The 26,129-nt window shown below is 41.4% G+C and overlaps 1 protein-coding gene across 5 annotated transcripts in view; it reads right to left on the bottom strand.

Moving 5' to 3' along the window:
• Positions 1 to 5,957: 5,957 nt before the first annotated feature.
• Positions 5,958 to 26,129, bottom strand: part of LOC311147827 (zinc finger protein 512B-like) — a 65,844-nt gene continuing 45,672 nt past the window's right edge. For all 5 annotated transcript variants that reach the window (XM_084184619.1, XM_084184621.1, XM_084184620.1 and 2 more), the window contains 8 exons: positions 22,363 to 22,455; positions 11,636 to 11,734; positions 10,528 to 10,746; positions 9,593 to 9,922; positions 9,411 to 9,512; positions 9,173 to 9,235; positions 8,951 to 9,049; positions 5,958 to 8,800 (listed from right to left, as the gene is read on the bottom strand). In XM_084184619.1, coding sequence (XP_084040745.1) covers positions 8,429 to 8,800; positions 8,951 to 9,049; positions 9,173 to 9,235; positions 9,411 to 9,512; positions 9,593 to 9,922; positions 10,528 to 10,746; positions 11,636 to 11,734; positions 22,363 to 22,455 — 1,377 coding nt within the window. In that variant the 3' untranslated portion in view covers positions 5,958 to 8,428. The remainder of the gene's footprint in view (positions 8,801 to 8,950; positions 9,050 to 9,172; positions 9,236 to 9,410; positions 9,513 to 9,592; positions 9,923 to 10,527; positions 10,747 to 11,635; positions 11,735 to 22,362; positions 22,456 to 26,129) is intronic.

The raw sequence follows: 26,129 nt of genomic DNA, 5'->3' as shown, positions 1-26,129 counted from the left end.
TGGTGCCTCCCTAGTTAGGATATAGCTTCACATATGACCAACTTAAACATAGGAAAAGCATTGTCTCATTTAGAACATAACCAAACTAAGTATTCTCCTCAACATAACCAATTTTACATTGACATTTTAGTCATTTAGCAGACGCTCTTATCCAGAGCGACTTACAGTTAGTGAGTGCATAATATATTTTTTTTCATACTGGCCCCCCGTGGGATTCGAAGCCAAAACCCTGGCGTTGCAAGCGCCATGCTCTACCAACTGAGCTACACGGGGCCAAAAGTTTTGCATCCTCTCTATAATGGTCAATTTTCGAAACAAAAAAGTATCTAAAACCTGTTGAAATTGTGAATGTTTGTAAGATAAAACATTAAAGCGGGAAAATAGAATTTTGTGAAAAAAGGGAAGACACCTTAGCCTATGGACTGCCCAGGTAAAAAAGTCACCACACACAGTCCAGACCACTAAATAGCTCAGGCGAAAACACTCCTAATTAAAGCCTATTTCATGGGATAGTAAGTGCACTAAATACAGAAACAAACACAAAGATACACACGCCTCCTTGTCGATCCTTAGATATCGACAAATTGATTCTCAATAAGTGTGTCCTGAAAATCTAAATTTAATGTGCATTGTCAAACGTGTTTTTTTAACTGAGAAAATAAAAAAAACAATTTCTTAAGCAAACAAACAAAGGGATAGGGTAGCTGAAATAAATTAGCTATTACATGTGCAAATTAAACCAAAATATGGTGTATTGCTATACTCGCAAAACAATTTTTTGTAGTTGCTGTTGTGTTCTACGTTGGCTCAAACAGGATATGTGTTTTCCACATCATCTAGGAAGGCAGATAGTAAATGGTGAGAGAAAGTATGTATATACAGTTAAAGTCGGAAATTTACATACACTAAGGTTGGAGTCATTAAAACTCATTTTTCAACCACTCCACAAATTTCTTGTTAACAAACTATAGTTTTGGCAGGTCTGTTAGGACATCTACTTTGTGCATGACACAAGTAATTTTTCCAACGATTGTTTACAGACAGATTATTTCACTTATAATTAACTGTATCATAATTCCAGAGGGTCAGAAGTTTACATACAATAAGTTGACTGTGCCTTTAAACAGCTTGGAAAATTCCAGAAAATGATGTCATGGCTTTAGAAGCTTCTGATAGGCTAATTGACATAATTTGAGTCAATTGGAGGTGTACCTGTGGATGTATTTCAAGGCCTACCTTCAAACTCAGTGCCTCTTTGCTTGACATCATGGGAAAATCAAAAGAAATCAGCCAAGACCTCAGAAAAACAATTGTAGACCTCCACAAGTCTGGTTCATCCTTGGGAGCAATTTCCAAATGCCTGAAGGTAACACGTTCATCTGTACTTTGGTGCAAAAAGTGCAAATCAATCCCAGAACAACAGCAAAGGACCTTGTGAAGATGCTGGAGGAAACAGGTACAAAAGTATCTATATCAACAATAAAACGAGTCCTATATCGACATAACCTGAATGGCCGCTCAGCAAGGAAGAAGCCACTGCTCCAAAACCGCCATAAAAAAGCCAGACTACGGTTTGCAACTGCACATGGGGACAAAGATTGTACTTTTTGGAGAAATGTCCTCTGGTCTGATGAAACCAAAATAGAACTGTTTGGCCATAATTACCATCGTTATGTTTGCAGGAAAAAGGGGGCACATGCAAGCCGAAGAATACCATCCCAACCGTGAAGCACGGGGGGTGGCAGCATCATGCTGTGTGGGTGCTTTGCAGGTGCACTTCACAAAATAGATGGCATCATGAGGAAGGAAAATTATGTGGATATATTGAAGCAACATCTCAAGACATCAGTCAGGAAGTTAAAGCTTGGTCACAAATGGGTCTTCCAAATGGACAATGACCCCAAGCATACTACCAAAGTTGTGGTAAAATGGCTTAAGGACAACAAAGTCAAGGTATTGGAGTGGCCATCACAAAGCCCTGACATCAATCCTATAGAAAATGTGTGGGCAGAACTGAAAAAGCGTGTGCGAGCAAGGAGGCCTACAAACCTGACTCAATTACACCAGCTCTGTCAGGAGGAATGGGCCAAAATTCCCCCAACTTATTGTGGGAAGCTTGTGGAAGGCTACCTAAAATGTTTGACCCAAGTTAAACAATTTAAAGGCAATGCTACTAAATACGAATTGAGTGTATGTAAACTTCAGACCCACTGGGAATGTGATAAAAGAAAAAATTTCTCTCTACTATTATTCTGTCTGACATTTCACATTCTTAAAATAAAGTGGTGATCCTAACTGACCTAAGACAGGGAATTTTTATTAGTATTAAATGTCAGGAATTGTGAAAAACTGAGTTTAAATGTATTTGGCTAAGGTGTATGTAAACTTCTGACTTCAACTGTATACAGTACCAGTCAAAAGTTTGGACACTCATTCCAGGGTTTTTCTTTATTTTTTACTATTTTCTACATTGTAGAATAATAGTGAAGAGATCAAAAAAGTTTTAAACAAATCAAAATGTATTTTATATTTGAGATTCTTCAAAGTAGCCACCCTTTGCCTTGATGACAACTTTGCACACTGTTGGCATTCTCTCAACCAGCTTCATGAGGTAGTCACCTGGAATGCATTTCAATTAACAGGTGTGCCTTGTTAAAAGTTAATTTGTGGAATTTATTTCCTTCTTAATGCATTTAAGCCAATCAGTTGTGTTGTGACAAGGTAGGGGTGGTGTACAGAAGATAGCCCTATTTGGTAAAAGAACAAGTCCATATTATGGCAAGAACAGCTCAAATAAACAAAGAGAAACAACAGTCCTTCATTACTTTAAGACATGAAGGTCAGTCAATCTGGACAATTTCAACAACTTTGAAAGTTTCTTCAAGTGCAGTCGCAAAAACCAGCGAGCACTATGATGAAACTGGCTCTCATGAGGACCGCCACAGGAAAGGAAGACCCAGAGTTACCTCTGCTGCAGAGAATACATTCATTAGAGTTACCAGCCTCAGAAATTGCAGCCCAAATAAATGCTTCACAGAGTTCAAGTAACAGACACATCTCAACATCAAGTGTTCAGAGGAGACTGCGTGAATCAGGCCTTAACGGTCGAATTGCTGCAAAGAAACCACTAAAGGACAACAATACGAAGAAGAGACTTGCTTGGGCTAAGAAACACGAGCAATGTACATTAGACCGGTGGAAATCTGTCCTTTGGTCTGATGAGTCCAAATTTTAGATTTCTGGTTCCAACCGCTGTGTCTTTGTGAGACGCAGAGTATGTGAATGGATGATCTCTGCATGTGTGGTTCTCACCGTGAAGCATGGAGGAGGAGATGTGATGGTGTGGGTTGCTTTGCTGGTGACACTGTCTGTGATTTATTTCGAATTCAAGGCACACTTACCCAGCATGGCTACCACAGCATTCTGCAGCGATACGCCATCCCATCTGGTTTGCGCTTAGTGGGACTATCATTAGTTTTTCAACAGGACAATGACCCAACACACCTCCAGGCTCTATAAGTGCTATTTGACCAAGAAGGAGAGTGATGGAGTGCTGCATCAGATGACCTCGCCTCCACAATCAACTGACCTCAACCCAATTGAGATGGTTTGGGATGAGTTGGACAGCAGATTAAAGGAAAAGCAGCCAAGAAGTGCTCAGCATATGTGGGAACTCTTTCAAGACTGTTGGAAAAGCATTCCAGGTGAAGCTGGTTGAGAGAATGCCAAGAGCAAAGGTGTCATCAAGGCAAAGGGTGGCTACTTTGAAGAATCTCAAAGATAAAATATATTTTAATTTGTTTAACACTGTTTTGGTTACTACATGATTCCATATGTGTTATTTCATAGTTTTGATGTCTTCACTATTATTCTACAATGTAGAAAATAGTAAACATAATGAAAAACCCTGGAATGTGTAGGTGTGTCCACATTTTTGACTGGTACTGTATATACACACACAGCGCCTTCCGAAAGTATTCAGACCCCTTGACTTTTTCCACATTTTGTTACGTTACAGCCTTATTCTAAAAATTGATTAAAAAAATAAAAATCCTCATCAATCTACACACAATACCCCATAATGACAAAGCGGAAACAGGTTTTTAGAAATACCTTATTTACATAAGTATTCAGGCTCTTTGCTATGAGACTCGAAATTGAGCTCAGATGCATCCTGTTTCCATTGATCATCCTTGAGATGTTTCTTCAACTTGACTGGAGTCCACCTGTGGTAAATTCAACTGATTGGACATGATTTGGAAAGGCACACATCTGTCTATATAAGGTCCCACAGTTGACAGCGCAAGTCAGAGAAAAAAACAAGCCATGAGGTCGAAGGAATTGTCCGTAGAGCTCCGAGACAGGATTGTGTCGAGGCACAGATCTGGGGAAGGTTACCAAAAAATGTCTGCAGCATTGAAGGTCCCCAAGAACACAGTGGCCTCCATCAGACGGAAGCCACTCCTCAGTAAAAGGTACATGACAGCCCACTTGGGAGTTTGCCAAAAGGCACCTAAAGGACTCTCAGACCATGAGAAACAAGGTTCTCTGGTCTGATGAAACCAAGATTGAACTCTTTGGCCTGAATACCAAGCGTCACGTCTGGAGGAAACCTGGCACCATCCCTACGGTGAAGCATGGTGGTGGCAGAATCATGCTGTGGGGATGTTTTTCAGCGGCAGGGACTGGGAGACTAGTCAGGATCGAGGGAAAGATGAACGGAGAAAAGTATAGAGATCCTTGATGAAAACCTGCTCCAGAGCGCTCAGGACCTCAGACTGGGGCAAAGGTTCACCTTCCACCAGGACAACGACCCTAAGCACACAGCCAAGACAACACAGGAGTGGCTTCGGGACAATCCTCTGAATGTTCTTGAGTGGCCCAGCCACAGCCCGGACTTGAATCCGATCGAACATCTCTGGAGAGACCTGAAAATAGCTGTGCAGCGACACTCCCCATCCAACCTGACAGAGCTTGAGAGGATCTGCAGAGAAGAATGGGAGAAACTCCCCAAATACAGGTGTGCCAAGCTTGTAGCGTCATACCAAAGAAGACTCGAGGCTGTAATCACTGCCAAAGGTGCTTCAACAAAGTAATGAGTAAAGGGTCTGAATATTTATGTAAATGTGATATTTACATTTGTTTTATATTATACATTTCTATAAATGTCTAAAAACCTGTTTTTGCTTTGTCATTATGGGGTATTGTGTGTAGATTGATGAGGGGGAAAAAAAACAATTGAATCCATTTTAGAATAAGACTGTAATGTAACAACATGTGGAAAAAGTCAAGGGGTATGAATACCTTCCGAATGCACTGTATGTAATAATATCCACCATGGTAAGCAGTGCTAAACTATTACATTGCAAACACCAAAGCTTTTCAGGTAAACAATAGCAGTCAATATGATGTAATCAATCAAACAATCAACAAGCAACTAATAATTGATACTGTGCCAAAACTCGACGCTCAACTAGTAACCGTTCTTGACTCTCTCTCATTATGAAGGGAAGTCATTTGTAGCCTGTAGCATTTTTCTGCAAAGCCTCTGTGAAACTGCATTGCAGATATGTGTAATTGCAATTCCAGCCAAGGTTCTCATTCTCCCTATATACAAAAGCCTAGTCGCTAGACCAGAGCCAAGGGCCAAGGTCTGAAGAACTGTATTGAAAAGTGCAAAAGGTATCCATCAGTGCTTGTCTATTTATCCTTTGTAGTTCACCTATCAAACGTGAATACAACGATAAGGGCAGGTATTCAATCGTAATGCAATGTAATGTGTAATGATTGAATGCTACACTCCTTCTTTAAAGAACTCCCATCATTCCAAGTAGACAATTATGAATTCAACCAATGTAGGATGACATTTAAAAAATCTAATTAAAATTGCAATGGTGATATTGGGCCGAATCCTAACATGAAGTACACAAAATAATCAAAAAATATCATTCTTTTTTTTGTTTTTTATTTAATGGTTAAGATTCGTTGCATTACAGTATGAGTTTAGCACCTGTATTTGTAGGACATACTGTAAAGTAATAACATTTTTGGAAAAACTGTGCTGGATGAACAAGCAGACTGAATTGCACCATATAACCATAAACTTTTCACAAACTCCCACTTTTCAGATTAACTAGATAATATACACAAGTGATTATAAAATAGATCTGCCGCTTTGAGAGAGCAAGCTATTCTGCTCTATTGATATAAATATACATTAACCATTTTATGAAATGTTACTTAAATCAAATGATTACAATTATTGTGAATTCAAGTATCTACTTTAAGTATTTATTATAGATAAAATATTAAAATTATCTGATTGCACATTAGCATTTTCAAAAAGACATTTACTTCAGACTTAATTCCCATTTACACTAAAATAGTTCACTGGCAGAACAGCCTAAAATGTTTAGCATTTCTGAGGATCAGTTATGGCTTAGTTAGGGTTTTGAATTGACTGAGGTGGCCCCGTTATCTTCTCATTGAATCTGGTCGGAAAGTGGGGCACAGAGATCTAAATGTACTTATTTCTGGACACCACATTGTTTCATTTTCAGTCCTGGGTTACAACCCTCCATATAGGAGGTTTAGGTTAGAGTAGGGTGAAGCTGCCCCTTAGAAGCTGATCTATGGTCAGTTTTGTGTGTTTACCCATAATTCTTAAGGTTAAAATTTAGGCAGGGCTGCTGATTCTAAATCTGTGTCTAAGGGCAACTTCTTCCTGGAGCGTTAAGGTTGGGCCAAAACATTTGCAGTGCTCTTCAAGTGCAAAAATACAAAACAGGGGGGAAGAGAGGAAAGGGGTTAGGGTTAAAGTGCAAGACAAGTGTTTTAGTGACCGGGAATAGGTCCTTATACATAACAACATCTAAACCTTCATTTGACGTTTATTTTTATTTTTGTTTCATAAAAGATTATTCTCTTCAAACTAACTTAAACTTTTATATAAAAAGTCGACTGCAGCTCCCTTTTCTGAATTATTTAAAGGCCCAGTGCAGTCAAAATTCACTTCTTCCTGTGTTTTGTATCAAATTGTACAACAGCTGATGAAACTAACACTGTAAAAGTGTGAAAACATTTGATCAGTGTTATTTCCTGATAGTTGCTGGTTGAAAATGCAATCTACACACAACCTTTTAATCAGCAGGTTTGCATGGGTGGGGGTTTTGGCTTGCCTGGTGACATCACCAGGTGGTAAATTGGTTAATAGACCACTAACAAAGAGAGTTCCAAACCTCTCTGCCAATAACAGCTAGTTTTCAGTTTTCCCCTCCCCACTCCCAAACTAATTTGATTGTGCTGCAATGTTGCAACTACAAGTACTTTCCCATTGTTAGATTCAGCATTTAGGCCTTAATCTGTAACATTAGCAGTGAAAACCTATATTAAAACAAAATCTACACATCTTCAAACTTTGTGGATATGCTGTTTACATTGCTTGGGTGTAGATATAGATTTGAGTGTGGAAATGTTTGCGTTAACATCCCCAATCATATGCCCCAAGGTCTAATCACTGTCTCTAAAATTCGATAAAATCTCATATCATTTTGTGAAAATGGTGCTAACTTCCTACATTTCAGTGTAAATGCAACAAAGACTATAACTACGTAGCTTAGCCACAGCATAAGAACACAGGAAAGAATATGATGTATGTGTTACAGTGTGGTCTTTCACTACTTTGGGCCGTCGAAAGAAAGCCAAACAAAACAAAGAAAGAGACAAAAACTAATTAGCATATTGCACTGAAGCAGACTGATAAAAAAAAACCTCTCTACCTCGACATTCTTCTGCCACAATAAAAAACAAAAGACGCCAAAATGAAAAACAACAAAAATGCAAATGAGTGTGATCGCTTTAGACCAAATTTGACCTTCCTGCCTTGAAAAAAAGAGTGATGACGTCATTGCTTTGAGTATGTATATATCTCTCTCTATATATAGAGATATTTTATATATACACAGTACAGTTTATCCGTAAAAAAAATCACTAGCAGTACCTCACCATCCTAATAGAATATCCTTTGAAAAATCTCTCAAACACAACATGAATCTAAAGACATATAGAGGGAATATGCCAACATTAATTAGAAATACTACTTTTGTTTAGAAAATGCTATTTATACATAGAGCGGGATTATAACTTTGATTACAATTAACCGCTGTTGTCAATAGTTTAACTGAAACGATGCTTAGAAATGGAATGGAGGAAACAAAATGCAAATGACTGTTATATCAACATATACCAGTAGACACAAACCGTATACAGTATATTTAAGGTTGAAACACAAAGATCAGAGTGCAGTTGTTTTTAGTTTCGTTCTCTGTCCCCCAGTCCTTGAGGCATCCAAAACGTCCTTGAGCTTACTGGCGTAATGTGGATAGATAGACATAGATAGCATCCTCTCTGGCTCTTGGGTTAGTCAGAGCTACTCGGAAGGAGGGGGCACCCACTTGGGCTTACTCCTCCGTGTGGTGGGTGGGTTGGGCTGTCTGTTTAGTGTCAGGCTCCCTGTGTTCCCCCTCTCTGTCGGGACCGGGGTCTTGGCCTGGGCCATGTTCGGGGTGGGGGCTGAGGTTGGGTTCGGGGTGGGGGCTGAGTTTTGGGTGGTGCTGAAAATAGTATTGGTTTGGACGGGGGTGGCCTCAGGGGGGCGCTCTTTGGGCTTGCGGCCTCTCTTCTTTCCCATGGTGGCTCCGTTCTTAACCTCAGTTTTCTCTATCCCTTGGTGCTCTGACGGTTTGCTCTTGCTGCTGATGCTGCTGCTGGGCACCATGTGGCTGGAGGCTCGGAACCAGTTCTGTAACGTATGGTAATGTTGAGGGAAAAACATTAAACTGCATGTTATTGCAAGTGTATGACATCCACCTGTGTGTTTTAAAATGTGTGTATAAATGAGTGTGTATATCAGGCCTATCTGTAAGTGAGTGTTTATGTATGTTCGTCTCACCTGTGAGTGTGTCTTGCTGATATGGTACTTGACACCACTCTCTGAGCTGAATTCCTTCTGGCACAGTAAGCAGGTGTACTTCCCTGCATCGCCCCCTGCCTGGAGCACACAGAAACACACCCCAGTCAAGTGTAGGTAGAAGTTGTCCCTAAACCCAACAAGGTGATACAGGGTCAGATATTTTCTTATCCATTTAAATTATACTGGTCCTGATGGTCCTACCTGGTTACAGTTGGCTAGATGAGCTTTGAGTCCGGACACACTGGAGTAAACAGCTTCACAGCTCTAAAAACAGAGAGGAACAAACTCTGCCTATAAAACATGAACTTGTTCATTTTTAGAGACTGTTGAGCTCTGAATTGACAGCGCTGAAATGAATAACAGCAACTGGACTATTTAAAATACAGGAGTTATCTGAGAGGGGTTTAATGTACAGAACATGTTGTCCAGAGGTTCTTACTCCGTTGGAGCAGCAGATGAAGCCCTTCTCTTTGACCTCATTCTTCCAGCTCTCCAGCAGCTTGGGACTGAACTTGGGAAGGCCAGGACGAGTGTAGTTCAACTGGGGGAGGAAGACGGACGACATGTTAAGTGTGTGTGTGTGTGTGTGTGTGTTTGTGAGTGTACGTGTCTGTATCTTACCCTCTTGCTGTCCGGTACCAGGTCATCTTTGATGCGACGCTTTGTGCCCCAGTCCTTGGCCAGTTCATCCTCTGCTATCTCCTGCAGGTGGAACACTGCTACCTGAGCAGACTGACGTCTCACCCTACCACTAGGAGTCCTCTCAAAGTCCTCCCCCAGCCCCTCTCTCTCCCCACCCCACTCTCTCTCCCTCTTTCTCCCATCCCTCTCTCTCTCCTTCTCCCTACCCGCAGACAACCCCTGCCACTTCTCTTTTTTCTTCCTCTCTCTCTCCATGTGGTTCTGTTCCCTCCTTCCTGCAGGCTGTGGCTGTGACTCCTCTGTTGTTACCTGGAGGAGAGGAGGGACACAGCCCAGTCAGAGACCAATGAGGAAAGGATTCACAGCGATTCAACCAATGACTATGGGTGTAATAAAGGACGAGAGGATAGGGAATAGAGAGCAATAGTAACGGCGTCTTTTTGTAGGCATAACTCCGCCATGGCTTGTCGGCCTAAGCCTGTGAGGAAATTAATATAAAAAAAAAAAAGTGTTTTTGGGATAAATGCAGAAAATAAGATCTGTGGTAAACACAGGCTTAGGAGATCTTATACGTTTTGTTCTATGAGATAATCTTCATCAGATAACGTCACTTTTTGTGAATTATGAAGCATTTATGTAATCAAAGCACATAAAGCACATAACGGCTTCATAATTCATAAAGATCTGACATTATCTCACAGAACAAAACGTATAAGATCTCCTAAGGCTGTGTTAACCTCTGACCTTATTTTCGGCGTTGATCCCAAAACCCAATTTTTCCCCATAAATGTCCGCCATAGGAATGGCTGAACGAACCAGATGTAACTAATTTCCATAATTAACAGTATATATGACATGTCAAGACACACTAGTCATAATAGTTTAATAGTAAACAACGTTCAGCTCTCTCTTACCCCTCTGCCGGTGGTATTGTTGATATTGTTGGTATTGTTGTTAGTGGTGGTGGTGGGGTGTTCGGTGCGGAGGTGGTAGTCTCTGCCAGACTTAGAGCGGTAACTCTTCCCACAGTGCTGACACAGGAACACAGGCTTGTCCTCCTCTGATAGCTCTCTGCCACAGCGCTTCTGATGGTATTGGTATCCCATCAGACTGGAGAAATGGGCCGAGCAGCCCTGTGTGTGTGTGTGTGTGTGTGCGTGCGTGCGTGCGCAACATTTAAAAAGGGAGAAATAAAAACATTCACAATAGACTAGAAATCAGGTTAGTGGAGCGGAGTATGGATTTGTCTAACGAACACAACCATCACATTTTGTCTATGTATTATTCATCTAACCCTTTTATATAGTCTAATTAACATAAACATATTTTTCTCAAGAGAGATGGCCAACCATTTTTTGTGGTTGTTTGACATAAGAATGAGATAGAAGTGGAGGAAAGATTGAACCATGTCCATGGATGAAGAGAGGTTATTGTAAATGTCTCTGTCTCTGCACCCCTGCCTCTTCCCCTCTCTGCACTGTAGTGTGAGGAATTGGTAACAGAGTGTTGATGTGTGTTTGGGCAGAATAACAAGAAAGACAGAGGAGAGGAGGGAGCGAAAAAGGAAAGTGAGAAAGAGAGAGAACGAGAGAGGGGTAAATGGAGATGGAGGGTTGTGCAGCAAAAATAGAGAAGAGGAGTGAATAAAATTGGAGACGATAGCAAGAGAAAGAAAGAAAGAAAGAAAGAAAGAAAGAAAGAAAGAAAGAAAAAGAAAGAAAGAAAGAAAGAAAGAAAGAAAGAAAGAAAGAAAGAAAGAAAGAAAGAAAGAAAGAAAGAAAGAAAGAAAGAAAGAAAGAGAAAGAAAGAAAGAAAGGGCACAGCCCACTGTGCAAAAACTGGTTGAATCAACGTCGATTCCATGTCATTTCAACCATAAAATTTGAATTAACGTGGAATACTGATCCAATGACATTGTGACATTTTTTGTTGATTTAACATTAGTTGACAACTCAACCAAATGTAAATCAAAACTACACATTGAACTGACGTCTGTGCCCAGTGGGAGGAGAGAGTACATACCTCGCTAGGACACTTGATTCGTCCCATCTGTTTGAGCACTCTGCGCAGCCTCTCTCTCTCCTCCTGCCCGTCCCCCATCTGGCCCTCGCTCCCCGAAGCCTGAGGGTGGGAAAACACAGCGTCGTACTAGCGTCCTGTCCCCTCAAAACACCTCCCCCTCCCAAACCAGGCCTGGAAAATGTGATTTCCATCTCAGGCATTCGGGCGGTGCCAGAATCATTAAACGGTTTCATAGGAAGGTCGTTACTCAACGCATGTTTATGACAACTGTCAAACTAATGTTTTCACCAAGGTGTTTATCAGTGCCAAAAACATGCCTGATAAAAATAGCAGCTGACAGCACAGCACAGCCAGAGAGAGGAGGAAAGGGGAGGGGGGCTACAGATTAGGGTAGTGATTAAGTGCATTTGTGACCCATTTCAAGAAGCTAGGCGTATTTCGCACGTCACTACGTCACAAGAGAGGCCTTTAAATGTTTTTTTGACAGAAATGCCTTCTGGAACATGTGAACTTTCATCTGCCTTGATAACAAACATGTATGCCATCTGTAAATACAATTGTTAAATTACGAGCCTAGTTGGTTTAGCCACGGAAAAATACAGGAACCTTCCCGCTAGCCATGATTGGCTGAGATAATGGATTTACTGGACATGCCGAGAGATGAGTTCGGATTGGTCTGCCATGTAGCACGCCTCTGTCTATAACATGAGCTCCTCAGTATGTGTAGATAATCCTTTCTACTGTGGCTTTCTTTTAAAGATATCATGAAGAACTGAAAAAGTGTTGCTACTGCTCTCAACATTGCTGCCCTGAAGTTGTGATGGACTACTTTCTGGAGGACGATCATGCCATGCTGACTCTCTCAGACTCTGAAAATGAATCAGATGATGAGGAAATCCCTGATTCAGGTAAAAACATTTTCACTGAACCAGACATTGTAGGGATGACAGTGATGGGGAAGAAAAGGTGATCAACAGTGTTGTTGTCACGGAAGAAGTTGACCGAGTTTTGAAATCAATGGAATGCTCGGTGGAAGCATAGAGATGATTGCCAAATACGGAGACAGTCGATAAAAGAACACAGAAGGCTGTTGTATAAAACACCTGACTCCAGATCACATCTTCAAACTAATGGCAACCATGGCATCCATGGCAGAGAGGGAGAAGTGTTCGTCTATGTATACGGGTAAGAGTCTAGCTACATTTTCAGATATTATAAGTTTCTAATTTAGTCAGAAAGTCGTTTTCATTACAATTGAAAGCATACTGTTAGCTAGCTACCTAAAGTTAGCTGACTGGCTCGCTAGCTGAAGTTACGAATGATCTGTCTAGTAATATTATTTGCATCTCCGAAATCCAGCTAGCTAACATTGAACCTAGTTGGTTAGCTTTAGCTACAGTGGCTTGCGAAATTATTCACCCCCGTTGCCATTTTTGCCCATTCTTCAAGGCAAAACTGCTCCAGCTCATTCAAGTTGGATGGGTTCCGCTGGTGTACAGCAATCTTTAAGTCATACCACAGATTCTCAATTGGATTGAGGTCTGGGCTTTGACTAGGCCATTCCAAGACATTTAAATGATTCCCCTTAAACCACTCAAGTGTTGCTTTAGCAGTATGCTTAGGGTCATTGTCCTGCTGGAAGGTGAACCTCCGTCCCTGTCTCAAATCTCTGGAAGACTGAAACAGGTTTCGCTCAAGAATTGCCCTGTATTTAGCGCCATCCATCATTCCTTCAATTCTGACCAGTTTCCCAGTCCCTGTCGATGAAAAACATCACACAGCATGATGCTGCCACCATCATGCTTCACTGTGAGGATGGTGTTCTCGGGGTGATGAGAGGTGTCGGGTTTGCGCCAGACATAGCGTTTTCCTTAATGGCCAAAAAGCTCAATTTTAGTCTCATCTGACCTTCTTCCATATGTTTGGGGAGTCTCCCACATGCCTTTTGGCGAACACCAAACGTGTTTGCTTATTTTTGTCTTTAAACAATGGCTTTTTTCTGGCCACTCTTCCGTAAAGCCCAGCTCTGTGGAATGTACGGCTTAAAGTGGTCCTATTGAGAGATACTCCAATCTCCGCTGTGGAGCTTTGCAGCTCCTTCAGGGTTATCTTTGGTCTCTTTGTTGCCTCTCTGATTAATGCCCTCCTTGCCTGGTCCGTGAGTTTTGGTGGGCAGCCCTCTCTTGGCAGCTTTGTTGTGGTGCCATATTCTTTCAATTTTTTTATTATGGATTTAATGGTGCTCCGTGGGATGTTCAAAGTTTCGGATATTTTTTTATATTAGTTAAATAAAGTCCACCTGTGTGCAATCTAAGTGTCACATGATCTTTCACATGATCTCAGTATATACAGTGAGGGAAAAAAGTATTTGATCCCCTGCTGATTTTGTACGTTTGCCCACTGACAAAGACATGATCAGTCTATAATTGTAATGGTAGGTTTATTTGAACAGTGAGAGACAGAATAATCCTGAAAAACACATGTCAAAAATGTTATAAATTGATTTGCATTTTAATGAGGGAAATAAGTATTTGACCCCTCTGCAAAACATGACTTAGTACTTGGTGGCAAAACCCTTGTTGGCAATCACAGAGGTCAGACTTTTCTTGTAGTTGGCCACCAGGTTTACACACATCTCAGGAGGGATTTTGTCCCACTAATCTTTGCAGATCTTCTCCAAGTCATTAAGGTTTCGAGCCTGACGTTTGGCAACTCGAACCTTCAGCTCCCTCCACATATTTTCTATGGGATTAAGGTCTGGAGACCACTCCAGGACCTTAATGTGCTTCTTCTTGAGCCACTCCTTTGTTGCCTTGGCCGTGTGTTTTGGGTCATTGTAATGCTGGAATACCCATCCACGACCCATTTTCAATGCCCTGGCTGAGGGAAGGAGGTTATCACCCAATATTTGACGGTACATGGCCCCGTCCATCATCCCTTTGATGTGGTGAAGTTGTCCTGTCCCCTTAGCAGAAAAACACCCCCAAAGCATAATGTTTCCACCTCCATGTTTGACGGTGGGGATGGTGTTCTTGGGGTCATAGGCAGCATTCCTCCTCCTCCAAACACGTCGAGTTGAGTTGATGCCAAAGAGCTCACTTTTGGTCTCATCTGACCACAACACTTTCACGCAGTTCTCCTCTGAATCATTCAGATGTTCATTGGCAAACTTCAGACGGCCCTGTATATGTGCTTTCTTGAGCAGGGGGACCTTGCGGGCGCTGCAGGATGTCAGTCCTTCACGGCGTAGTGTGTTACCAATAGTTTTCTTGGTGACTATGGTCCCAGCTGCCTTGAGATCATTGACAACATCCTCCCGTGTAGTTCTGGGCTGATTCCTCACCGTTCTCATGATCATTGCAACTCCACGAGGTGAGATCTTGCATGGAGCTCCAGGCCGAGGGAGATTGACAGTTCTTTTGTGTTTCTTCCATTTGCGAATAATCGCACCAACTGTTGTCACCTTCTCACCAAGCTGCTTGGCGATGGTCTTGTAGCCCATTCCAGCCTTGTGTAGGTCTACAATCTTGTCCCTGACATCCTTGGAGAGCTCTTTGGTCTTGGCCATGGTGGAGAATTTGGAATCTGATTGATTGATTGCTTCTGTGGACAGGTGTCTTATACAGGTAACAAGCTGAGATTAGGAGCACTCCCTTAAAGAGTGTGCTCCTAATCTCAGCTCGTTACCTGTATAAAAGACACCTGGGAGCCAGAAATCTTTCTGATTGAGAGGGGGTCAAATACTTATTTCCCTCAATAAAATGCAAATCAATTTATAACATTTCTGACATGCGTTTTTCTGGATTTTTTTGTTGTTATTCTGTCTCTCACTGTTCAAATAAACCTACCAATAAAATTATAAACGGATCATTTCTTTGTCAGTGGGCAAACGTACAAAATCAGCAGGGGATTAAATACTTTTTTCCCTCACTGTATACACCTGTTCTGAAATGCCCCAGCGTCTGCAACAGCACTAAGCAAGGGGCACCATGAAGACCAAGGAGCTCTCCAAACAGGTCAGGGACAAAGTTGTGGAGAATTACAGATAAGGGTTGGGTTATAAAAAAAATATCAGAAACTTTGAACATCCCACGGAGCACCATTAAAAAGAATATGGCACCACAACAAACCTGCCAAGAGAGGGCCGCCCACCAAAACTCACGGACCAGGCAAGGAGGGCATTAATCAGAGAGGCAACAAAGAGACCAAAGATAACCCTGAAGGAGCTGAAAGCTCCACAGCGGAGATTGGAATATCTGTCCATAGGACCACTTTAAGCTGTACACTCCACAGAGCTGGGCTTTACGGAAGAGTGGCCAAAAGGCATGTGGGAGACTCCCCAAACATATGGAAGAAGGTACTCTGGTCAGATGAGACTAAAATTGAGCTTTTTGGCCATCAAGGAAAACGCTATGTCTGGCACAAACCCAACACCTCTCATCACCCCAAGAACACCACCCCCACAGTGAAGCATGGTGGTGGCAGCATCATGCTGTGGGGATGTTTTTCATCGCAGGGACTGGGAAACTGGTCAGAATTGAAGGAATAATGGATGGCGCTAAATACTGGGAAATTCTTGAGCGAAACCTATTTCAGTCTTCCAGAGATTTGAGACTGGGAGGACAATAACCCTAAGCATTCTGCTAAAGCAACACTTGAGTGGATTAAGGGGAAACATTTAAATGTCTTGGAATGGCCTAGTCAAAGCCCAGACCTCAATCCAATTGAGAATCTGTGGTATGACTTAAAGATTGCTGTACACCAGCAGAACCCATCCAACTTGAAGGAGCTGGAGCAGTTTTGCATTGAAGAATGGGCAAAAATCCCAGTGGCTAGATGTGCCAAGCTTATAGAGACATACCACAAGAGACTTGCAGCTGTAATTGCTGCAAAAGGTGGCTCTACAAAGTATTGACTTTGGGGGAGTGAATAGTTATGCACGCTCAAGTTTTCTGTTTTTTTGTCTTATTTCTTGTTTGTTTAACAATAAAAAATATTTTGCATCTTCAAAGTGGTAGGCATGTTGTGTAAATCAAATGATACAAACCCCCCAAAAATCCATTTAAATTCCAGGTTGTAAGGCAACAAAATAGGAAAAATGCCAAGGGGGTGAATACTTTTGCAAGCCACTGTACATCCTTAGTCTGCGAGGGAAAGGAGGGGGATAAGATGGTAGCTCTGAGGATTACATGTAATTCCCACACTAAAGCAAAGCAAAGAGAATCATGTCACAGTCAGGCCCTGAGGCTAGAGAACACACACTCCCACTAGCCTTAGATTCACCAGGGGACACAGCGAAAACACCAGCATCTATTTTTTTAAACCTATATCAGACATGAGAGAGAAGGAAAGGGGTGAGAGAATGAGAGAGAGAAATACAGAGAAAGAATGAGAGTGGGAAAGAACGATATGGAAATGTAGTGAGAGTGTGAGAGGAAGAGAGAGGGAGGGAGAGAGACAGAGCGAGAGGAGAGGGAGTAAGGGAGTACTAGAGAGAGGGATAGAGAGTAGAGAGAGAAATCAGAGGTAGTGTATCACAGTGGCAGTTACAACAACAAGGTCAAAGCCAGCAGGTGACCTCTGTCACTGTGTCATTCTGCTGCTGTGTTTTCCGACGCTGCACTGGGGCTCAGCCATGTGACCATAGGACACACACTGGGTACAGACTAGCAACGATGCCACTTCTGCAGGTAATTCAGAACAACACAAACACACCCACATAGACACGCACAATCACAAACGAAAGTGTTTGGGACATGTTAGTTCATTCATATTTTATTATACTTTTTAAGATAGTCGTTTTGAATTATTCAACAAACTTAATTGGAGAGCCATTCCACTAACGCAGGAGGGATATGTTGATATCTTAATGAACATCCCTACTGCACCAGAATGTAATGTGCAGAGACTGAAGACATAAGGGTCTTAGCCAGTTTTACTTCACTTGTACAGAGGGCATAACTCATCTTAGATTTAAACAAATCAGCTATGATGGCAAGGCTGAATGAAACACACACACACAGTATTGCGCAGCTAACCTTGTGAGGACATACAATTCAGTCAATTCAAAATCCTATTTTCCCTAACCCTAAACCTAACCCTAACCCATACCCTTACCCTAATCCTAACCTTAACTCTAACACAAAAACCTAACCTTAACCCTAACCCTAAACCTAACCCTAGCACCTAACCCTAAAACTAACCCTATCTCCTAATCCTAACCCTAATTTTAACCTTAACCTTAAACTTCCTAGAAATAGCATTTGACCTTGTGGGGACCAACAAAATGTCCCCAGTTGGTCACATTTGTCTTGCTTTACTATTCTTGTGGGGACTTCTGGTCCCCACAAGTATAGTTAAACATGTCCACACACACACACGCATGCACACACGCACACGCACAAAGGAGACTGTTTGGGAAATGTTTGTTCATTAATATTTTATGATGGGGCGGCAGGTAACCTAGCGGTTTAGATCATTGGACCAGTAACCGAAAAGTCATTGGTTCGAATCCCTGAGATGACTAGGTGAAAAACCAGTCAAATCAAATCAGGTCGACGTGTCCACTAATGCAGGAGAGAGGGCCATGTTAATATATTAATGAACCTCTACTTGAGCAAGGCACTTAACCCTAATTTCTGTGGATACGAGTTTCTGCTAAATGTAAAACTTTTTGAGATAGTAGTTTTGAATTATTTAACAAACTTAATTGAAGTGCCATTACACTAATGCAGGAGGGATATGTTGATATCTTAATGAACCTCTCTACTGAGGGAGTTAACACCATAATGTAATGTGCATGCTTTCAGAATAACCATAACAAGCATTACTTCAGCTGTGCCAAAAAGAACAACAGTAGCCTCCTGTAGCTCAGTTGGTAGAGCATGGCGCTTGCAACGCCAGGGTTGTGGGTTCGATTCCCATGGGGGGCCAGTATGAAAAATGTATGCACTCACTAACTGTAAGTCGCTCTGGATAAGAGCGTCTGCTAAATGACGTAAATGTAAAAATCCATCTTTTAGAACAGGGGTGTCAAATTAATTTTGCACCACGGCCGCATTCGGTCTTCACCGAGGTCCAGAGGGCCGCACTTTAAATTGATTACTTCAATTAATAGCCCAGGAGTTTATTTGCTTCAATCACTGAACACAACAGGCGCTTATAAGAGACATGCTTCTATTTGAGCCATGCATCTATTTCCTTAATGCACACAACTTTTGCTCAATAAAATGTTGAAAAGACTACCACACTGTTTATTGTGACCAGTATGACCAGTATAACATAATAACAAATCCATCGCAGATCAGACTTGCAAAGACTAGGCTGCCTATCACACACCCCCAATTCTATGCTTCAGCACCATTCTCTCACTTGTTGTGCCTTGTTGCAGCGAGATCATATTACTTTATGCTTAACTGTCATGTTTTTTTTAACCCTTACCGGCTACATTCACTTCACCAATAGATGTTTATTTCCCCCCCCCAACCATGTCAAACCACAGTACTGTCTCATCCATGGCAATGATGTTGCTCTTCTTTATCTTATTTTATGCACTGAATTTCACTCGTAAACAATTCATTTAGACCCAGCGTTTATTTAAAACAGCTGTTTATTTACTGAAATGTGTGCCAATGCCCGGCTATCAAAAGGGACAGGTGGCTATTTGAGACTGCATTTCATTGAAGTTTTACAATATATTCCCTTGTCATCAAAATGTGCAAAAAATAGTTCTCTATCTAATAACGCTTTTAGAATTTTCGATGCTCCCTGACTGTCTAGCTTTCCTTTCGTTGACCATTAGCAAGCTGGGCAGAGTGACTATAAACGTAGGTCCATTATGTAGGTCCATTTTCATTTCTACACAGTTTCAATTTAGTTTTAGTCATTTCAATGTTGATTAAGAACAATTTTCCCTGAGAAGAATACATAAAATACAATTACTGTAATTTTTTTACTCAAACCACCTTCGGGCAGGATCCAGCCCACGGTCCTTATGTTTGACACCCCTGTTTTAGAAACATTTAAAACAATTTTTTTTTACCCACAGTTATAATTGTTTGGTACATGGCCTTCTCAAGAGACTCTGTCTAAAATTGCACATTTCTGATACTATATCCCTTCACACAATCCATCCATTACAAGAAACAAGGTGCTCTTTCTGACAGGGGAAACCAGACACAAGCACACTGTAGGGTGTTGGAGTCCATATTGGTCAGAAGTGAAAACACACTCTACTTTAGGGTCTGGTAGACACTTGGGGCTCAATTTTAACAAACCTAATGCAAATGGTCAATCTAAGCGCAGGCGGTAGCGCTATAGGTTCAGGGGTGTGTCAGAAATATTTGTGCTATTTTCACAACTACAATTATCGGCTCACTTGCTGGCGTTGGCGCGAAAGGGTTGGGTTTTCATGAACAAGTTGTTGGTGTGTCGAGGCTTGGCCCCTCACTGGCCAATCAGAACATGCTCCATAGCTAAATATGTGGTTGCTTCAAGTTGTTTATTTACGGTCTTTTATGTATTGCATTGGAATCAAATCCAATTCCAATGTTAGTCCGTTATAGTTTGTTAAATGGCCTACAGAAACGAAATAACAAAATGTAGACCTATCCCATCTTTGCTAAATACATTAATTTGAACCCATTGTCCTAAGTAATTGCATGGCTTCAATAGCATTCATTTACATTTCAGTCATTTAGTAGACGCTCTTATCCAGAGCGACTTACAGTTAGTGAGTGCATACATTTTCATACTGGCCCCCCGTGGGAAACGAACCCACAATCCTGCCGTTGCAAGCGCCATGCTCTACCGACTGAGCTACAGGGGACATTCACACTGATATAGGGGCTAGGCCTACTGTAAATTGCACTTTGGCTGTGCATGGACATGCCAAACATTGTTAATAAGCTAGATTCAATTCATTATTGATAAGGCCTAAAAAGAGAACACATAATTCTAATCAAATTCTACAAATAAAAAATACATGTTTTAAATAGGCTATGTCGAAATACACTTACAGGCACCATAATTTCTCCCCGTGGGCATGTAATATTAAAACAACGCAGACTATGGAGGGTTTTACGCACATCCAAACTTTTCACAGTAGCTGGATCCAATATAAAGAGAAATGGAGAATGTCCACTCACCGTTATACAGCTCCCAAATATTTTTTATGAATATAATCGGAACCATCTTACAGATCAGATCGTATTCACACATCTCCAGGAGTTGCATTGCATGCGCGCCACGGAGTTGTCACCATAAAACCAGGAAGGAAGGTGAATCATTCTAATAAGTTTGGTTGTTAACGAAAAACAAGCAATCTGTTGTTTTTTAAAAATACAACAGCAACAATAAATAAATGTAAAATGTAATGAAATCATAAAATGGCCAGGATAAAAAAGACATGCATTGCTGTTGAACCAGTCTGTGTTATAGTAGGCCTAAGGGAGGGCTCTGGTTTTGAACATATGAACAAGCATTTGTCACAGGAAAATAACTTCTAAATACAAGGTTCACCAGTATGTCAGCTCACTATTTTGCTCCTCTCAAACTTGATATTTTAATAAAACTTTGATGATTAAGATTTATTTCCAAGCGTTCTCAGGAGCCAAACCCTTGACTACTTCGCGACTGCATTGGGCAGGACAACAACAAAAAAAGCCTTCATTGAGAGGAGCGGAGGCTATGCTTGGTTTTTAATCCAATAAAACGAAATGGAAAAAAACACAAGTTTTTTATATCTCTAAATACGAAGTATACAGGCACCAAAAGCAGATTAGGATACTCTTGTTCCATGTGCATATGGGCATTGTGCGTTATCGCTAAAACCAGCTTTTGGTTGGTCTTAAATATCCCTATCAGCGCTGCCTGAAATTAGCACTTTGGATCGTGTTTTTTTTTAAGGACACACCTCAAATATTTCCACCCCTCCCATCTGAGCAAAAGTGAGCTGATATAAGACAGGTAAATTGCTGAACCTGGCGTTAGGGCTGGAAAATGCCAGTGCGTCAGTTTTTACATGACAAAATTGCTAATGTGCGCTTGACACTCGCGTCACCTTAACGCCAGCTGAAAATAGAGCCCTTGGTGTCTATATTGCTCAGAGGTGTCTATATTGGTCACTCAACAGTTCTAGGTATGTAGTGGTCAGTGGGTCACTGGGTCTGAGGTGTAACCTCTTTGACCAGGGCTGGATTACCGAACGGGCACGCAGGGGACTTGCCCCGGGGCCCCCGACTTCCAGGGGCCCCAACAGAACATAGAGGGGGTTTTAGCATATGATAGCAAAATGTGTAGAATTACAGGAAATTAGCTTTCAAACTGCAACATTTTCTCTTAGCCTCATGGCAAAATGTGTAGAATAGCAGGAAATTAGTTTTAAAACTGCAAAACTTTCTCTCAGATTCATGGCAAAATGTGAACAAAAGCATGAGATGCGCTATAAAATGGCCAAGAAATAGAGGTCAGGAGAAGAACCCTTCAATTGTCTGCCATGCCACCCCCAATCCCAAACCAATCCCTCACGCCTACTTGCTAGGAACTCACAACAGAGCTCCCTCCACTGTAACATGTTGCTGATTAAACTCCAACGGTTACTTTCAGAACGGATAGTTTCTGACTAGGGGATCAATAGATCAATCAACTTTGGTTGTGTGTGTGTGTGTGTGTGTGTGTGTGTGTGTGTGTGTGTGTGTGTGTGTGCGTGCTTGCGTTTGTGTGTGTACCTTGCTGCTGTGCTCAGCCATTGTATGGTAGTTGAGTCCGGCCTTGGACCTGAACTGTTTCTGGCACTGCTGGCACTTCAGGGCATCCTGGAGCTGCAGGGTTAAAGGACAAAGTAACTCAAAGGTAATTAATTCCTATTAACTTCTAAATATCTTGTATCCACTGGCAGTCAAGGCCTTAGTCTTTCAGCTCACTGTTCCCCACCCTTTTAATGAAGAAGACACAACAGGCCAATATTGATCTATCTGGCAGAGGAAGAGGTTTTACAGTGACTGACCCCTGTGCTAATGTGGTGATTCTATCACTCCTTAATGGCACAACTGTCACTTTTATAGTCACACAGTCCACCTGGCCAGGCTTCATAAAGAACCCGCTCTCATAAGCACCTATTGCCTTAGCTCTACATTACCTCAATAGTTTAAATTGGCTTCTTCTCCTTGTGTCCTTTCCTGATTGTTTTGACCTACAGCCTGTAGCCTGTGTTTTCAGATTGGTACAGTTAAAGGAGAGGAAGCTACTTCAGAGTATTGAGATGCAGCCACAGTATAATTCCTCCAGCCAATCAATACTCTGCATCTAATGGCCCCCTTCAGAGAGAAGCATCTAACAGCGTGCCTGACTTATTCTCATCCCCAGAGTACAATAGTGGTCTGAACCCGATGAAGAGGTTACAACTGCATTTCAGAAAGCAGTACAATTATTAAAAAGCAAACAAAGAGTTTCATCCCAAAACGTGTTATATCCATTTTCAGAAATGTCGGTAAATTGACATTAATTTAAAAAATATGTGAAAGAGATAGAGCTATACTTTTTTTCATTTTACCATGGCATGGGCTAGTGAAAAGACAGACATTATTTTGTTTGAAATGTATTGCTAGGTAATTTTATTTTAAAGAGACAAATAATCATTTTTGTGGCAAAACGCTATATATCCACATCAAACAACAGTACTCCAACAGAAAAAGTATCCCAATTGAGTTTTAAACAGGTACATGTGTATTCTCTGCAGAAGGTGAGCAGCGTATAACATTTGTGTTAACAATCTATTTGGTTATTATATTGTACAATATTATATATTGTACAATGGACATAAGGGTTCAATACAAATACATATTGCATTTCGTAGTGATGGCAATATCCTTATTCATGTCACTAATATCTTTGTCTGTTCAGCTGTCTGACCCATTTGGGTGAATGAACTTGGTTTGAGCTTTACTAATCGTCCGTGAGTTTTTACTCTTTATTTAGAACCTACAGTGCCTTGGCGTTTTTCCTATTTTGCTGCATTACAACCTGTAATTTAAATGGATTTTTATTTGGATTTCATGTAATGGACATACACAAAATAGTCCAAATTGGTGAAGTGAAATGAAAAAAATTACTTGTTTTAAAAAATTCATGAAATTTATAATGGAAAAGTGGTGCGTGCATATGTATTCACCCCCTTTGCTATGAAGCCCATAAATAAGATCTGGTGCAACCAATTACCTTCAGAAGTCACATAATTAGTTAAATAAAAGTCCACCTGTGTGCAATCTAAGTGTCACATGATCTGTCACATGATTTCAGTATATACAGTGGGGAATATATTTAGTCAGCCACCAATTGTGCAAGTTCTCCCACTTAAAAAGATGAGAGAGGCCTGTAATTTTCATCATAGGTACACGTCAACTATGACAGACAAAATGAGGAAAAAAATCCAGAAAATCACATTGTAGGATTTTTTATGAATTTATTTGCAAATTTGTCACGCCCTGACTCAGTTTAATATTTAATAAACATGTACGCATATCACGCTGCGCCTTGGTCTGACCCGTCGATGAACGAACGTGACAAAATTATGGTGGAAAATAAGTATTTGGTCAATAACAAAAGTTTCTCAATACTTTGTTATATACCCTTTGTTGGCAATGACACAGGTCAAACGTTTTCTGTAAGTCTTCACAAGGTTTTCACACACTGTTGCTGGTATTTTGGCCCATTCCTCCATGCAGATCTCCTCTAGAGCAGTGATGTTTTGGGGCTGTTGCTGGGCAACACGGACTTTCAACTCCCTCCAAAGATTTTCTATGGGGTTGAGATCTGGAGACTGGCTAGGCCACTCCAGGACCTTGAAATGCTTCTTACGAAGCCACTCCTTCGTTGCCCGGGCGGTGTGTTGGGGATCATTGTCATGCTGAAAGACCCAGCCACGTTTCATCTTCAATGCCCTTGCTGATGGAAGGAGGTTTTCACTCAAAATCTCACGATACATGGCCCCATTCATTCTTTCCTTTACACGGATCGGTCGTCCTGGTCCCTTTGCAGAAAAACAGCCCCAAAGCATGATGTTTGCAACTCAGCATTCTTTGTCCTCCAAACACGACGAGTTGAGTTTTTACCAAAAAGTTCTATTTTGGTTTCATCTGACCATATGACATTCTCCCAATCCTCTTCTGGATCATCCAAATGCACTCTAGCAAACTTCAGACGGGCCTGGACATGTACTGGCTTAAGCAGGGGGACACGTCTGGCACTGCAGGATTTGAGTCCCTGGCGGCGTAGTGTGTTACTGATGGTAGGCTTTGTTACTTTGGTCCCAGCTCGCTGCAGGTCATTCACTAGGTCCCCCCGTGTGGTTCTGGGATTTTTGCTCACCATTCTTGTGATCATTTTGACCCCACGGGGTGAGATCTTGCGTGGAGCCCCAGATCGAGGGAGATTATCAGTGGTCTTGTATGTCTTCCATTTCCTAATAATTGCTCCCACAGTTGATTTCTTCAAACCAAGCTGCTTACCTATTGCAGATTCAGTCTTCCCAGCCTGGTGCAGGTCTACAATTTTGTTTCTGGTTCCTTTGACAGCTCTTTGGTCTTGGCCATAGTGGAGTTTGGAGTGTGACTGTTTGAGGTTGTGGACAGGTGTCTTTTATACTGATAACTAGTTCAAACAGGTGCCATTAATACAGGTAATGAGTGGAGGATTATCAGTGGTCTTGTATGTCTTCCATTTCCTAATAATTGCTCCCACAGTTGATTTCTTCAAACCAAGCTGCTTACCTATTGCAGATTCAGTCTTCCCAGCCTGGTGCAGGTCTACAATTTTGTTTCTGGTGTCCTTTGACAGCTCTTTGGTCTTGGCCATAGTGGAGTTTGGAGTGTGACTGTTTGAGGTTGTGAACAGGTGTCCTTTATACTGATAACAAGTTCAAACAGGTATCATTAATACAGGTAACGAGTGGAGGACAGAGGAGCCTCTTAAAGAAGAAGCTACAGGTCTGTGAGAGCCAGAAATCTTGCTTGTTTGTAGGTGACCAAATACTTATTTTCCACCATAATTTGCAAATATATTCATAAAAAATCCTACAATGTGATTTTCTGGATTTTTTTTCTTCTCAATTTATCTGTCATAGTTGACGTGTACCTATGATGAAAATTACAGGCCTCTCTCATCTTTTTAAGTGGGAGAACTTGCACAATTGGTGGCTGACTAAATACTTTTTCCCCCACTGTGTACACCTGTTCAAAAAGGCCCCAGAGTCTGCAACACCACTAAGCAAGGGGCACCACCAAGCAAGCGGCACCATGAAGACCAAGGAGATCTCCAAACAAGTCAGGGACAAAGTTGTGGAGAAGTACAGATCAGGGTTGGGTTATAAAAAAATATCTGAAACTTTGAACATCCCACGGAGCACCATTAAATCCATAATTAAAAAATGGAAAGAATATGGCACCACAACAAACCTGCCAAGAGAGGGCCGCCCACCAAAACTCACGGACCAGGCAAG

This window comes from Coregonus lavaretus (genome assembly GCF_964263955.1).
Source record: "Coregonus lavaretus genome assembly, chromosome: 20".
NCBI classification, from domain to species: domain Eukaryota; kingdom Metazoa; phylum Chordata; class Actinopteri; order Salmoniformes; family Salmonidae; genus Coregonus; species Coregonus lavaretus.
This window is presented reverse-complemented; position numbering and strand designations above follow the sequence as displayed.